Genomic DNA, 16668 nt, shown 5'->3' on the forward strand with positions numbered 1-16668 from the left:
CCGTACGGGGCGAGGTGGACCAAACTTTTTTTTTTCAAAAATGTAGATGCATGTATTATAAACACATTCGTAAAAAAAATTTTAAAAAAATGCCGTGCGTGTAGTTTTTTACACCACAAGTTTGTGGTTTACGAGTTCCGTAAATTTACGGAACTCGTGAACCACAAACTTGTGGTGTAAAAAACTACACGCATGGCATTTTTTTAAATTTTTTTTTTACGAATGTGTTTATAATACATGCATCTACGTTTTTGAAAAAATAATTTGGTCCACCTCGCCCCGGATCAAGTAGTTCTCGCGGTTCTTACAACTCGAGGTGGTTCTCATTCTAGCGGTCCCCTATATATATATATATATATATATATACTAGTCACGTACCCGCGCGATGCGGCGGGAGTGGCAATTTACAATAGTATAATTGTTTACCGTTAGTTTATCCGTCGTCTCGTAATATATTGTATAGTACTTAAGTTAGTTTTCTTATTCGTGATATGATGGCACTGGTTTTTCTGTTAGTTTATCGATTCTTTGGTGATCTTCTACAAGAAGAGTACAAAACAAGGAAGTAGATGTAATTAAAAACAAGAAGAGTTCAAAATAGTCAAGTAGCTGGACAAAACAATAAAAACAAAATGTGGGGAGTCTCTTGTATCTCTTCCTGTTTTACCAATACATCCGTTCGCTTATGACTTTCTTGCATCTTCTCCTCTACTGTACCAGATTTCAACACATAAAAAAAATGTTAGACACTTACAGTGATTTAAAATAGTAATTAAAAGGTAATTTCTGGAAGCAAATAAGGCACAACATCTACTAACTTACCTTCTTTTTGATAAGGATGCGATTAATTAATCACGCAACACTTCCTGGTAGACAACATTTGATGTGTAAACTCCGCGTTGTTTGAATTCTTTGGCGAGATGTACCAACACCTTCGTACTTTGTCTTGAAATCCCTCTTGATAACGCGACATAAAGTTGTCCATGTGAAAATACAGAATCCGGTAGATAAATACCAACGTTCGGAATTGTTTGACCTTGAGCTTTATTAATCGTCATGGAAAAGCTAAGTCGAATTGGAAATTGTTTTCTTTTCAGCTTGAATGGGAACATGTCATCTTCAGAAAGGGTTAGAGGGATTCTTGGCAAAAAAAACTCTTTTTCCGGCATGTTGACCAACTGCAATTTCCGCATCAATAACATTTCGCATGAAACCCTTACATATCAACCGCGTGCCATTACACAGGCCATGTGATGGATCGATATTACGTAACAATATTATTGGGCATCCAATTTTTAAATGAAGCTTATGAGGCGGCAATCCACTAACATTTAGCGAATTTAAGAACTCGACCGGATAGAAGTTGCGCTGATCGTCTTCAGCTTCATCAAAACTGTAATAAACTTTTTCCTCCCCTTGAAAAATTTCAATCATTTGATTATTAATCTCGTCAACACTATCATTTTTAGTGGACAATATTGCTCTAGAGATTATATAATCTGAAGAATATACATTATCTTCAATTGATGGAAAGATGGCATGGATCAATTCTTTTATAGCGTTTTCTTTGTTGTTGCACTGAATTGTCATGTCATCGGGTATGCGGATATAGTTTCCTTCGATTGGTTCTTCAGTTCCATCGCCGACTCTTAAAAGAAATTTAGAAAACCATGGATCTTTCAGCGCTCTCATATTTATGGTCAACCGCATCTTCTTAGTCAAAGACCAAAGAGGTGACATTCGTACGCTGGAGTCTACAATCTGTGCTCGAGTGCCACGTTTGATAACCGGCAACACCTGTCTGAAGTCACCTCCCATAACCATTATCTTTCCACCAAATGGGAGACTAACACCTATAATGTCTTGGAATGTACGATCGACTGCCTCTATCGCTTGTCGTTTAGCCATCGACGCTTCATCCCATATGATTATTTTGGCAGAGCGAATCAGTTTAGCGGCCCCACTCTGTTTTTTAATATTGCACATTGAATTATTTTCAAGATTAAGAGGAATCTTGAATCTCGAGTGAGCCGTTCTACCTCCTGGCATATTATTAGCCGCTGCACCTGATGAAGCTGTTGCGAGAGCAATACGACCACGTGACCGAATTTCAGCAAGCAAGGCAATGTACAAAAATGTTTTTCCAGTTCCACCTGGACCATCAATAAAGAACACGCCTGGAAGATCATTATCAACATGCATCATGATCTCATCAAACACATTTTTTTGGTCCGGATTAAGTGAATGTTTGGCACTCAAGTGTTCAGGTTCCAAAACAATCCCATACTCTTCTTGTAACTCACGATAACCTGCATCTTGTAAGTTAACATCGTCAGTTATCTTAGGAAGGTCGAATTCATTGAAATTTTTACCCATGGATTGTACCAAGACACTTATTTCGGTAAGAACCATATTTTGAACTCGTTCTATACTTTGACAGTGTAACCGATGATCTTCAGATAGTGAATCAAAGTGGTCATTCCATAACTTTCGAACATCTCCAGGTTCGCAAAAAATCATTATGGTCGCAAATAACCTTCTAAGAGCATTGGGAAACTGAAACGTAGAGGCTTCTTCGAGACATTGTGATAGATATTCATCGTCTTCTATTAAGCCTAACTCAAGAGCTGCTTTCCGAAATGTCGCACACCGTTGACCATTAACTGTGCAAAGATGTTCGAAAGAAGTAGGCCCTCTGACATTTGACAAAAGTAGGCGTAAGTAGTACCTTTCTCCTTCGGCTGGATTAGCGGAAACGATACGACCTCTTTGTTTTTTACCGAAACGACGACTCCAACGGCGTGTGCTTCCATTCCAAGTATAGTGTTTTGGAAAATCTTTATACAAATGTACCCTTGCTGTTTCATCGTTTCTATTCTGATCAAAAAATGCTGTTAGCATGGTTCTCTTATCCCTTTCCCTATCAACAATATTAGGCATCAAGTCATCATCTCTAAATCTAACCATCTGATTATTTGGGAGATGAAGTTGTAAGGCTAGAACAGCAGGAAAGATTTGAGAAAGAGAGAAGGAAAAAATTCGCCACATAGCCTCTGGGGGCGATATGTAGCGTGCATCTTGAAATCTTTTTATCTCATTAATAACAACCCCTGGCTCACTTTGATCGACTTGAATAACCTGTTTGTCATGTCCTTTATAAACATACTTGAAAAGATATTTCACAGATTTTATACTTGAGCAAACTTCAACATTCATGTGGCAGTTAAACATCATCAAAAGCCTTGGGTTATATGGGACCACCCATCTATTATCAAGTGTTTGTCCTCGTAGGTCCACTTCTATCCCGGTGTCTCTCCTTCGATACAACGGATACGAATCTTCTCCTTGTGTCGTCTGTTCGTTAAATTGTCTAGGATAGTGAAAACGACAAATTTTAGGATCACCCTGCATACAAGGACTGCTTGATCGTAAATTGCCGCAAGGACCGTGAATCATGTGCTTGACAACCATCTCATGCAATCTGGGATGTGTTAGTTTGTTAGGAATTTCAGCACACACAACCTTATCATAATGGTCCGCGTTATTGATCTTGTGTTGCGGGTACATGATTAGGAGAAAATGTGCGTGCGGCAAACCCCGCTTTTGAAATTCAATGACATAGACGTATGACTTAACTTCCCCGAGGACATGTTTCTTGAAGAGTTGATCCTTAAGATCTTCTAATTTAGCCCGGAACACTCTTGAAACAAGGTCTGGACGATCTGTAGCAGTTTGACCAACATGTAAGTTATCACATATCTCAGGCCACTTAGGATTACATGTCATTGTAAGGAATACATCAGGCTTGCCGTCGTCTTGAACTAACGTCATCGCATCTAGAAACCGACGTCGCATGTCGCGAGGCCCCCCGATGAAAGATGCAGGCAACACAATTCTTTTCCCGACTCTGTTTGCATGAACCTCGCCAGTATTGACGCAATCCACAATACCTTGGTACAATTCGGCTCGAATTTTTTCCTGGTTTCTCTCACAAAATTCTAAGCGTGACGTCTCAATTTTGATGTAAACATCTGTGACAACTCGTATCTCGAACCTATCTTTGTACTTAGTGTAACATGTTTGAATGCTACGTGATTATATGATTCATTGATTAAATGGTATGTTATGTTAAATGTTATGTTTTATTATGTGAGAAGTGTTATGAGATTTTAGTGTGTTATGTATATACGTGTAGCATATGTGGACCGCACAATGTATAACCGATTTCACAATACACCCCCGTGTCGCACAACACTCTTTTAATTATCTTGGACTAGCCCTCGGCCCAAACGAAACCCGAGAATTGGGCTCGGCTCACATCCAGCGAATATACACTTGGTTTGTGAAAACCCCCTCTCATTAAGTTAGTATTTGTCATAACCACAAAACCCTAAACTTCTCTCCCCTCCTATTGCAAACCGACGGCTGCCTCCTGTCACTCGAAGCCCTCTTCATTTCATCATTCAATCTGGTTAGTATCTTGTGAAAATATTTAGTAGGTTGTTACTCATGAACATGTCCGACTAATTGTTTGATGTTGAATAAACCTGATTGTCGCATTCATGCATGATATAAATTAGGTCGTGTATGGGTGTTTTATGATTGTAATCATATACGGCTGTTTTGATCTAGAGAACATACTGGATAATAAATATTGTGGTGTTAATAGAATGATGATAGGTAGATAACTGCATAAACAATGAATATGTGAATCCTTTTAATATGGAATGAATGGATAATACCTTGAATGTTTACTATGGGACCAATGGTAATAAGATAGTGCATAGAATAAGACGGTGCATGATTAGGGTGGTTACTTTTGTCAGTAGACATGTGATTATGACAGTGGACATGTGATGGTTTAATATGTGTGTCTCTAGTTAATGACTTGCAGGAAGATTAAGGTTGACATGATGCTCCTAGTACTCTCGTGAATAGGGAGTAGGCTTTCACTATGAATTGTTAACCGATGACTTGCTTGGTCTTATATGAATTTTTGTGAGTTAAATAATGGTATTGTGGAACCTCGAATAGGGTGATATCATAAATTAACAAGTGCTGCACGTGACTTCATGGATGGCTAAGGGGTTTATAATGATTTCATACATATGATAGTGATCTGAGGATTTACATGTGAATTCTTAGCAAATTGTCGGCTAACATGATGTGTATTGCATGGATTGGTTCATGTGGAATTTGCGGCTAGTATTTCATTCTAGTGATGTAGGTTTCTAGATCAAGGTCAGTAGAATTCAGGAAGTCATGTGTGTGATAATTGTTTGGTGAGGGTGGGCGGCCAAGTAAAGGCCATTGGTTGTGGCTTCGGCCCAATGGTGCTATCGAAATAGGTTGTGACCGAAAGATATGTGTTCTCCGAAACATAGCTTTGACCGAAACATAACCTTGACCGAAACATAGCTGGAGTGGACCGAAGGATAGCTATGGTCGAAAGATGACATATAGTTCGAAACATAGCTTTTTTTTGTCCGAAAGATAATTGTGTTAATCATAGACCGAAAGATAAGGGTGGATCGAAAGATGCATGGTTATGAATGTACTTTGAAAGATGGAATGTATGCTTGATTATTTGACATGCCATGCTTGGTGATGAGCGTTAATAATTGCATTCGTGCATACTAGCTGATGATTTAATGTGAAATACTACGTGTTGTGCCGTTATGCAAACTGACTGTTATGTGAACATTAAATTGCATGCGTATCATTGCGAACATGAACTGATTTGTTATACGTGCATACAATAGGACGTGATTAATTACTTGTGAGTGCATAATCTAGCATACCGAGCAAACCAAGGTGAGTTCACACTCTTACCAAGGCATGGGATTCCCGGGGTGTTGGGAATGGGATTGAAAGGTTGATTAGATACACTATTGACACTATGACTAGACTACCACATTACTATCCTCGGATGTGAAGGATACTTATACTGATCACTATCCTCGGATGTGAAGGATACTTATACTGATCACTATCCTCGGTTGTGAAGGATACCTATAGTTACGAGTAGTCTAGTGGTTATATAACGTGGAACACCACCACCAGTAACGTGGAACACCACCACCAGTAACGTGGAACACCACCACCAGTAACGTGGAACACCACCACCAGTAACGTGGAACACCACCACCAGTAACGTGGAACACCACCACCAGTAACGTGGAACACCACCACCAGTAACGTGGAACACCACCACCAGTAACGTGGAACACCACCACCAGTAACGTGGCACACCACCACCCATAACGTGGAACACCACCACCAATAGAACATACAAACGGCCCAGTAGAGCCACCTGTTACAAACGAACTTACTATTACGCATTTACTTTCTGTGAACTCGCTCAACTAGTTTGTTGATCTTTCTGTTACATGCCTTGCAGATCGTTAGGTACTTGGAGCTTGCACTGGAGAAGCGGGTCGTTGTGGACAAGGATCGTGACTTTTCTGTTAAACTATTATGACACTTAAAACTGTTAACTACTACTGGTTTATTTACTATGCTTCCGCTACATTTTGAGACGATGATTTGTTTGATCACCTTTTGTATTGAATGGATGGTTTTCATTTATTTTACTTAATATTAAATGCATGTTCAATATGATTGGTGGCTTGATCCTGGTCAGTCACGCTCCCAAGCGGTGATACTCCGCAGGTGGATTTTGGGGGTGTGACAGATTGGTATCAGAGCCATTGGTTATAGAGAACTTGGTTTTAATATGGAAAAACGTTTTTATTAAAACCAGACTATAACCAGAACAGTGCTCTCAACGATCCACAACGACGCTTCGCTCCACGTGCAAGACTCGACATCTTAGGTAATAAGGTTTATGTTTATTACCTGCTTGCTAGAACTGCATAGAACTTTGCTCGTAGTATGCTTACATTACATTGCTCACTACTTGTTACTGCTTAAGACCACCTACGTGCCTACACTTTTCTGTCATCGCATTACTCGCGAACCATTCATACTTATGTTACCTTTACTGTTCGATCATGTCCGGACGTGTTGACATGACTCAAGCCTAGTTGACGGCTCTCATTAACGAACAAGTTGCTGCGGCGCTTGCAGCCGCACAAGCAGGAGGTATAACCTGCTATACCAGACCTATCCTAGGATGTTAGATCCTACTCTCGTGACCCAACTCTCGCGCTTAACATTGACCTATCTTTCTCGCGCAACGGGTCAGAACGCATAGCAACCTGACTGCACATTCAAGAACTTCATGGACCGTCGTCCAAACGCATTCAGTGGCACAGAAGGAGCAGGTGGGACTACTCCATTGGTTTGGGAAGCTCGAGTCAGTATTTAAGATGTGTGAATGCCCTGAGGCTCGCAGGGTCAAGTACGCCACTGGTACGTTGGAAGGAATCGCACTAACCTGGTGGGACGCGCAGGTACAGATACTAGGGTTGGCAGCTGCTAACGCCACCCCCTGGAACGAATTCAAAGAACGCGTTAAAAGGGAAATTTCACGCGTGATGACATCCACAAGTTGGAAGTGGATCTTTACCATTTGAAATGACGGGGTCAGGAATTGAAGCTTATACGAAACGGTCAAACGAACTGGCCATCTTGTGTCCAACCATGGTGGACCCTCCAAGCAAGCATATCGAATTGTACCTCAAGGGTCTAGCCTCAGAAATTCAGAGCCATGCTGCATTGGCTAACCTCGACAATATCCAAGACATTCAGCGTCTTGCTCATCGCCTCACGGATCAGGCAGTGGAACAGAACATGCTGCCTAGTTGTATCAGCACTATTACTACCGTTATCACTTCTGCTACTCCCGCTACTCCTAGTGACAGCAAGCGGAAATGGGATGGGTATTCCAGCAAGGGTTCAGCTACCGTTCAGTCTCAAGCACAGCAGCAGCGCAAGAATAGTGATCACCAGAGCCGAGTCAGCCAACTTCTGGTGGTCAGGGGCAGGGTGGATATCGGGGAATTCACCCAATGTGTAACTAATGCAACAGACACCACGGTGGTTAGTGCAACGAGGGACGTTTCCAGAGGTGTCTCAAGATGGGCCATGAAGCTAAGGATTCAGGAATCCACGGCCTGCAAATCGGAATCGCCAGCAGCAACAGCAAGCAGAAATCCCATGCAAAGAAAAGAAGTTGGAAGACCATTCAGTTGTACACGACTTTCCTCAGGTGTCTCGCAAGGATTTACCTGGTCTACCGCCGCATCGTCAGGACGAATTTCAAATCGAGCTCGCTCCAGGAGCAGCACCCATAGCTCGAGCACCGTATCGCTTAGCCCCATCCGAATCGGAAGAACTATTGACGCAACTACAAGAACTCTGGGATACCAATTATCTGTGAAAAAGAAGGATGGCACCTTCAGGATGTGAAATTGATTACCGTGAACTGAACAAGATCACAGTGAAGAACCGTTATCCTCTTCCACGCATTGACGACTTATTCGCCCAGTTGTAAGGGTCGAGTTACTACTCCAAGGTTGACCTACAGGCTGATTATCATCAGCTGAGAGTCCGGGATGAGGACGTCTCCAAGACAGCTTTCAGAGCTCGCCTGCAGTTTTTCATGGATCTTATGAACAGGGTGTGCAAACCCTACCTTGACAAGTTCGTCATTGCCTTCATCGACACCATTCTGATCTACTCCAAGAGTCAGGAGGAACACGAGCAGCACTTACGTCTTATCTTGGAACTTCTCCGAAAGGAACAATTGTACGCCAAGTTTTCAAAATGCGACTTCTGGATACGTGAAGTCCACTCCTTAGGCCATGTGGTGAACAAGGATGGGATTCATGTCGATCCATCCAAGGTAGATTCGATCAGAAACTGGCCCGCACCGCGTACACCGACGGAAATACGCCAATTCTTGGGCTTGGCGGGGTATTACAGAAGGTTTATCAAAGACTTCTCCAAGATCGCGCAGCCGCTCACTATGCTGACACAGAAATGGTGTCACCTACCGTTGGGACTCGGGTGTGTATTGTTGCAACAGGATAAAGTTATCGCCTACGCTTCGCGGCAACTCAAGAATTCATGAACGGAACTACTCGACGCACAATTTAGAGCTGGGAGCTGTTATTTTCGCGCTTAAGATATGGCGACATTACCTGTACGGTACCAGGTGCACTATTTACACCGATCACAGGAGTCTCGAGCATATTCTTAAGCAAAAGGATTTGAGCATGCGTCAAAGAAGATGGGTTGAACTGCTGAATGATTACGAATGCGCCATCAAGTATCATCCAGGCAAGGTCAATGTTGTGGCCGACGCCCTCAGTCGAAAGGACACCCTACCTAAGCGCGTGCGAGCGCTACAGCTTACTATTCAGTCCGGTCTTCCTGCACAGATACGAGCTGCTCAGATAGAAGCACTGAAACCCGAAAACGTCAAGGCTGAAGCCTTGCGTGACTCACGACAACGAATGGAACAAAAGGAAGACGGCGCCTACTTTGTATCGGGGCGTATTTGGGTCCCACTATATGGCGGCTTACGAGAACTTGTGATGGATGAAGCTCATAAGTCTCGCTACTCGGTATATCCTGGTTCGGACAAAATGTACTACGACATCAGAACTGCATATTGGTGGCCTAGCATGAAGGCCCACGTTGCAAATGTTTGACTTGTGCGAGAGTCAAGACAGAGTACCAGGAACCCTCAGGCCTACTTCAACAACCAAGGATACCACAGTGGAAATGGGAAGAAATTTCCATGGATTTTGTTACAGGCCTACCCAGATCCCAGCGTGGGAATGATACCATATGGATGATCGTGAATCGACTCACCGAGTCTGCACACTTCCTGGCAATAAAGGAACGGATAAGTTTTCTACCTTAGCAGACATCTACTTGGAAGAAGTTGTTTCGAGGCACGGAGTGCCAACCTCTATCACTTCGGATCAGGATGCACGATTCACGTCAGAACTATGGCAAGCGACGCACAAATCTTTCGGCTCAAGGTTAGACATGAGCACAGCTTATCACCCTCAGACGGATGGACAGTCTGAGCGAACGATTCAAACTCTTGAAGACATGCTTCGGGCATGTGTTATCGATTTCGGCAACGGCTGGGAAAAGCACCTCCCTTTGGTGGAGTTTTCGTACAATAACAGTTATCACACCAGCATTCAAGCCGCTCCATTCGAGGCATTGTACGGACGTAAATGCCGGTCACCTCTCGGTTGGGCAGAGGTGGGGGATAGTTAGATTACAGAACTAGAAATGGTAGCTGACGCTACTGAACGAATTGCACAGATACGTCAACGCATGGCGGCAGCACACGACTGTCAGAAAGCCTACGCGGATAAGCGTAAGAGACTATTGAAATTTCAGGTCGGGGACCGGGTTTTATTAAAAGTCTCACCCTGGAAGGGTGTGGTTCGTTTTGGCAAACGAGGCAAACTCAATCCGCGGTATGTCGGACCATTCGAGATTATAGAACGAATAGGCTCAGTAGCCTACAGATTGAACCTACCAGCTGAACTCGGGGCAGTTCACAATGTATTTCACGTGTCGAGCCTGAAGAAGTGCCTGTCAGATGAGACCCTCATAGTTCCTTTTAAGGAACTCACTATCGACGAGCGGTTGCAGTTCGTCGAGGAACCAGTTGAAATCACGGACCGGATGTTAAGGTCCTCAAGCACAAGAGAATCCCTCTTGTTCGAGTTCGTTGGAACTCCCAGCGTGGTCCAGAGTATACCTGGGAACGCGAAGATCAGATGAAAGAAAAGTACCCCAGATATTCGAACCAATGCAACCACTACTGAGGCTGAAGCTACTACTACTGAATTTCGGGACGAAATTCCAAATCAACGGGGGGATGATGTGACACCCCAGGAAAATCAGTAAACGATGCAACTTACCTAGCTTCCTCAGTGAGTGCGTACCAAATTTCGGGACGAAATTTCTTTTTAGTTGGGGATAATGTGACAACTCGTATCTCGAACCTATCTTTGTACTTAGTGTAACATGTTTGAATGCTACGTGATTATATGATTCATTGATTAAATGGTATGTTATGTTAAATGTTATGTTTTATTATGTGAGAAGTGTTATGAGATTTTAGTGTGTTATGTATATACGTGTAACATATGTGGACCGCACAATGTATAACCGATTTCACAATACACCCCCGTGTCGCACAACACTCTTTTAATTATCTTGGACTAGCCCTCGGCCCAAACGAAACCCGAGAATTGGGCTCGGCTCACATCCAGCGAATATACACTTGGTTTGTGAAAACCCCCTCTCATTAAGTTAGTATTTGTCATAACCACAAAACCCTAAACTTCTCTCCCCTCCTATTGCAAACCGACGGCTGCCTCCTGTCACTCGAAGCCCTCTTCATTTCATCATTCAATCTGGTTAGTATCTTGTGAAAATATTTAGTAGGTTGTTACTCATGAACATGTCCGACTAATTGTTTGATGTTGAATAAACCTGATTGTCGCATTCATGCATGATATAAATTAGGTCGTGTATGGGTGTTTTATGATTGTAATCATATACGGCTGTTTTGATCTAGAGAACATACTGGATAATAAATATTGTGGTGTTAATAGAATGATGATAGGTAGATAACTGCATAAACAATGAATATGTGAATCCTTTTAATATGGAATGAATGGATAATACCTTGAATGTTTACTATGGGACCAATGGTAATAAGATAGTGCATAGAATAAGACGGTGCATGATTAGGGTGGTTACTTTTGTCAGTAGACATGTGATTATGACAGTGGACATGTGATGGTTTAATATGTGTGTCTCTAGTTAATGACTTGCAGGAAGATTAAGGTTGACATGATGCTCCTAGTACTCTCGTGAATAGGGAGTAGGCTTTCACTATGAATTGTTAACCGATGACTTGCTTGGTCTTATATGAATTTTTGTGAGTTAAATAATGGTATTGTGGAACCTCGAATAGGGTGATATCATAAATTAACAAGTGCTGCACGTGACTTCATGGATGGCTAAGGGGTTTATAATGATTTCATACATATGATAGTGATCTGAGGATTTACATGTGAATTCTTAGCAAATTGTCGGCTAACATGATGTGTATTGCATGGATTGGTTCATGTGGAATTTGCGGCTAGTATTTCATTCTAGTGATGTAGGTTTCTAGATCAAGGTCAGTAGAATTCAGGAAGTCATGTGTGTGATAATTGTTTGGTGAGGGTGGGCGGCCAAGTAAAGGCCATTGGTTGTGGCTTCGGCCCAATGGTGCTATCGAAATAGGTTGTGACCGAAAGATATGTGTTCTCCGAAACATAGCTTTGACCGAAACATAACCTTGACCGAAACATAGCTGGAGTGGACCGAAGGATAGCTATGGTCGAAAGATGACATATAGTTCGAAACATAGCTTTTTTTGTCCGAAAGATAATTGTGTTAATCATAGACCGAAAGATAAGGGTGGATCGAAAGATGCATGGTTATGAATGTACTTTGAAAGATGGAATGTATGCTTGATTATTTGACATGCCATGCTTGGTGATGAGCGTTAATAATTGCATTCGTGCATACTAGCTGATGATTTAATGTGAAATACTACGTGTTGTGCCGTTATGCAAACTGACTGTTATGTGAACATTAAATTGCATGCGTATCATTGCGAACATGAACTGATTTGTTATACGTGCATACAATAGGACGTGATTAATTACTTGTGAGTGCATAATCTAGCATACCGAGCAAACCAAGGTGAGTTCACACTCTTACCAAGGCATGGGATTCCCGGGGTGTTGGGAATGGGATAGAAAGGTTGATTAGATACACTATTGACACTATGACTAGACTACCACATTACTATCCTCGGATGTGAAGGATACTTATACTGATCACTATCCTCGGATGTGAAGGATACTTATACTGATCACTATCCTCGGTTGTGAAGGATACCTATAGTTACGAGTAGTCTAGTGGTTATATAACGTGGAACACCACCACCAGTAACGTGGAACACCACCACCAGTAACGTGGAACACCACCACCAGTAACGTGGAACACCACCACCAGTAACGTGGAACACCACCACCAGTAACGTGGAACACCACCACCAGTAACGTGGAACACCACCACCAGTAACGTGGAACACCACCACCAGTAACGTGGAACACCACCACCAGTAACGTGGCACACCACCACCCATAACGTGGAACACCACCACCAATAGAACATACAAACGGCCCAGTAGAGCCACCTGTTACAAACGAACTTACTATTACGCATTTACTTTCTGTGAACTCGCTCAACTAGTTTGTTGATCTTTCTGTTACATGCCTTGCAGATCGTTAGGTACTTGGAGCTTGCACTGGAGAAGCGGGTCGTTGTGGACAAGGATCGTGACTTTTCTGTTAAACTATTATGACACTTAAAACTGTTAACTACTACTGGTTTATTTACTATGCTTCCGCTACATTTTGAGACGATGATTTGGTTGATCACCTTTTGTATTGAATGGATGGTTTTCATTTATTTTACTTAATATTAAATGCATGTTCAATATGATTGGTGGCTTGATCCTGGTCAGTCACGCTCCCAAGCGGTGATACTCCGCAGGTGGATTTTGGGGGTGTGACAACATCAACCACAAACTGCTGTAGCAGCCTACCACCGAACAAAAGCACATTATCGGTAGATCGAATCTGGAACTTGTAACAGTAGTACTCTCGCATAGCCACGGTTGTTCTACCACTTCGTGTGTTAGCCTCTGAACGATGAAGATGTATTAAAAACAAACAGTTAATAAAAATAAAACGCATTACGCTATTTTTATGATCTTCACTTAAAAAGGATAACAAATTGTTGGTACCTTCCATTTCTCCTTCGATGTTGTCATTGTTGCGAACCTCATTGATTGATACTCCTTGACGTGGTATGTTAGCATGCCAACCCGACTCACCATTAGGAAAAAATAAAGGATACGACAATGGATCGTAACAACTGAAGTACGGCTGAATAGTTTGGCTATATTCAGACCTACCGTACACTACAATACTTCGTTTATACGAAGTGATATTGTCATTACCTTCAACCCAAATACCAACAACCTATATAATTGTGAACTATAAGTAAGTAAAATAAGCAATTATATTAAATAATTGCAATTAATATAATATATTATATATACCTCCGATGTCGTTGGTCGGTTGTACACCCTTTGGTCAAGTTCAACCGAAGTATTCAAAGTGACTCTATAGTTGTCCAGAGGTCCTAGTTCCGCAAGTCTTCTAAATGTATCGACATATGGGTTTGTAGAAAGAACGCGTGTTAAAATCTGAGTAATACGCCGATCAAGATTTGGCCATCGGAGTCTGTGATCTAACTCAGTATCAGGATCGTAAAAATACAACTGCAAGTACCTAGGAGTCCCATCCCTCGGAACTAATTGGTCGATTCTGTGATATATTCCTTTATGTGCACGAAAAGTATATACGCCGTCTCTCATATTGTTCAATGTATCATCCAATGTCACACCCATTGAGGCAAAAGAAAAATTGGTGTTATAAGCACGGATGTTTTTCCTAAACAAATCTCCAATTTCATCTTGAGACGTGAAAAGTCGGTACAATTCCTCTGGAATTTCTAAGTTTGCTAACACGGTTTTCCCACTCATACAACAAAAGGTATCAAATTCAAATTGAAATCGTTTTGCTCCACAATTAGGACATGCGGCTCGTTCCTTTAAAACACGATGCTCTCCAGGTACACCATTGTAAACAAAATTATAAGGATCATCTTCTACGCTCCCATGTTGGAGGGAAGGTTGATCAACTACTTCAGCAAATTGGGGTAATAAAGTACGCGGATGAATTTGAATACCTAAAAAAATTGGTGTATTAAGTAATGAAGGTTGTAAAAGATGTCAAGTTCGAAAAAGAAATCTTTGTTAAATAAATAGAAACCTCGTGATGTTCTATGCCTGACTACGTCAATTACATCATCTATCGGGGTTTGGTTGACTTGACTGCCATTTGAAATACGCATTCCATTATCGTTTGGTGTATTAGAACATCCTTCATTGTACTCCTTGCATTTTGTAGTAGAAACACTTGAGGCGTTCTCATTTGTTGTTTGTAGAAATTGAGTAATATTAGTTTGTAAACTTCTTAACGGTGTCCTTTCTGTTGACCTATTATTCATTAAAGATATTGATGAAGCACTTTGGGGGGCATCACCACTCCCAAATTTAGATACTTTGTTATTTTCTTTGCGTGCAGCATAGTATCTTTTTTGATACTCTTTTCGTTTTTCAGCTTTAGTAGATGCACTCGAGCTAGAAGCATGATTTCGAGGGTTTGAGAGTCCATTAGTCATTGTAAATTGAAAAAATGACAAATACCTTGCAAATTAAATAAAAGAGAGTTATCATAGATGATGAAATTCTCAAATCATAACAACATTCCAACACATAACTTAGAGAAAAACAAACCGAAGGATAACATTGAAATACATAATGATAACATTAAAATACATGACTTAAACGGAATATCATGACTTAGAGAAAAAAAACACAAATCCTTAAAACATTGACATACATAATGATAACATTAAGTGAAAGCCAATCTAAATACTTGGTGAAACAATGGTCTGCACAAACACCGCACCCTTAAAACCTCGAAACCAAGAAACGGGATAAAAACATTCGAAGGGCTTCATATCCATTTCAATTGTAAACAACTTCCCTAATTTAGTCATCACAAACCAATTACCATTTGTCACATAATGTGTTATATCGCACCACAATGACAATGATATCGGGGGGATCGGAGGACATGATAAGACCTTAATCCAGTAATCCCCTTGTAGTGTCCATAGGTCATGCGTCATCTCAAACATGCCAGTGCTAGCAAACATGTGAAGCACATTTTTTACATTAACCAAAACACCTTGAACCATTCCATTAGAAGGAACGGGTGGAAAGCTTATCTCCTTGAACTGCTCCGAATTAACATCAAAACAAATCACCACATTCGTACCTCCAATCCAACATTCGCAAACAGTGAAATATAGAGTACCACCACAAAATGTGCCAGCTGACCAATTGAAATGAGGGCTTAGGTACTCTTGTCTTGTTATGAAAGGAATATTTCTCCAAGAGTCTACTTCCCTAGAATAAACATAGACACCAAGTACACCACTCCTACGCTTTATATGCAAGACCTTGTAATCATCGTCAGCGTCAACGTACAAACCAATGGCATCAAGGTTATTTATATAGAATCCATGAGAATCAGGGGTTGACAAACGCTTGAAAGCAGTAGTTGTTGGATTCCAAAGAAGCAGCTCGTATGTATCATTCAAGCAAACACACAACAATCCGTTCAAATGTGAAAGTATTGAGACATCATTATTTTGGTGATGGAATGGAAATGTAACTGTTGAGCTTGGACCATAGTCATTGTTATTAGAGATGATTGGACGAACAGAACACGTTAGGTCGTCAATTAGTAGAACTCTCTGGTTAGATGAAACTACTGAGCGAGAACAATGTATCTTTACGAAATCTTGTGTTGACAATAACGCATACCATTGCTTACATACACTCTTAGAACGACCTACATCCTTTGCTGGCAGCCTCGTTAATATCTCAAACACGATTGTATGAGTAGGAAGGTCAGCCATGGTTATACCTTCGTTTAATACAGATAATGATTATTTAGTTGT

The 16668-nt window shown here is 41.3% G+C and overlaps 2 protein-coding genes across 2 annotated transcripts; both read right to left on the reverse strand.

Moving 5' to 3' along the window:
* Nucleotides 1–1119: 1119 nt before the first annotated feature.
* On the reverse strand, nt 1120–15318 carry LOC110923913. Its single transcript, XM_035985420.1, has 5 exons — nt 14907–15318; nt 14132–14823; nt 13814–14051; nt 13597–13711; nt 1120–4087 (listed from the first exon to the last, which is right to left on the reverse strand). The coding sequence occupies exons 1-5, from the start codon at nt 15316–15318 to the stop codon at nt 1120–1122; spliced, it is 4425 nt and encodes a 1474-aa protein (XP_035841313.1).
* A 249-nt stretch (nt 15319–15567) lies between these two features.
* LOC110919176 (F-box/kelch-repeat protein At3g17530) lies at nt 15568–16626 on the reverse strand. The gene has a single exon (XM_022163453.1). It carries the CDS (start codon nt 16624–16626, stop codon nt 15568–15570), a length of 1059 nt encoding a protein of 352 aa, XP_022019145.1.
* Between the last annotated feature and the right edge of the window lie 42 nt (nt 16627–16668).

Source organism: Helianthus annuus, chromosome 16 (assembly GCF_002127325.2).
Source record: "Helianthus annuus cultivar XRQ/B chromosome 16, HanXRQr2.0-SUNRISE, whole genome shotgun sequence".
Lineage (NCBI taxonomy): Eukaryota > Viridiplantae > Streptophyta > Magnoliopsida > Asterales > Asteraceae > Helianthus > Helianthus annuus.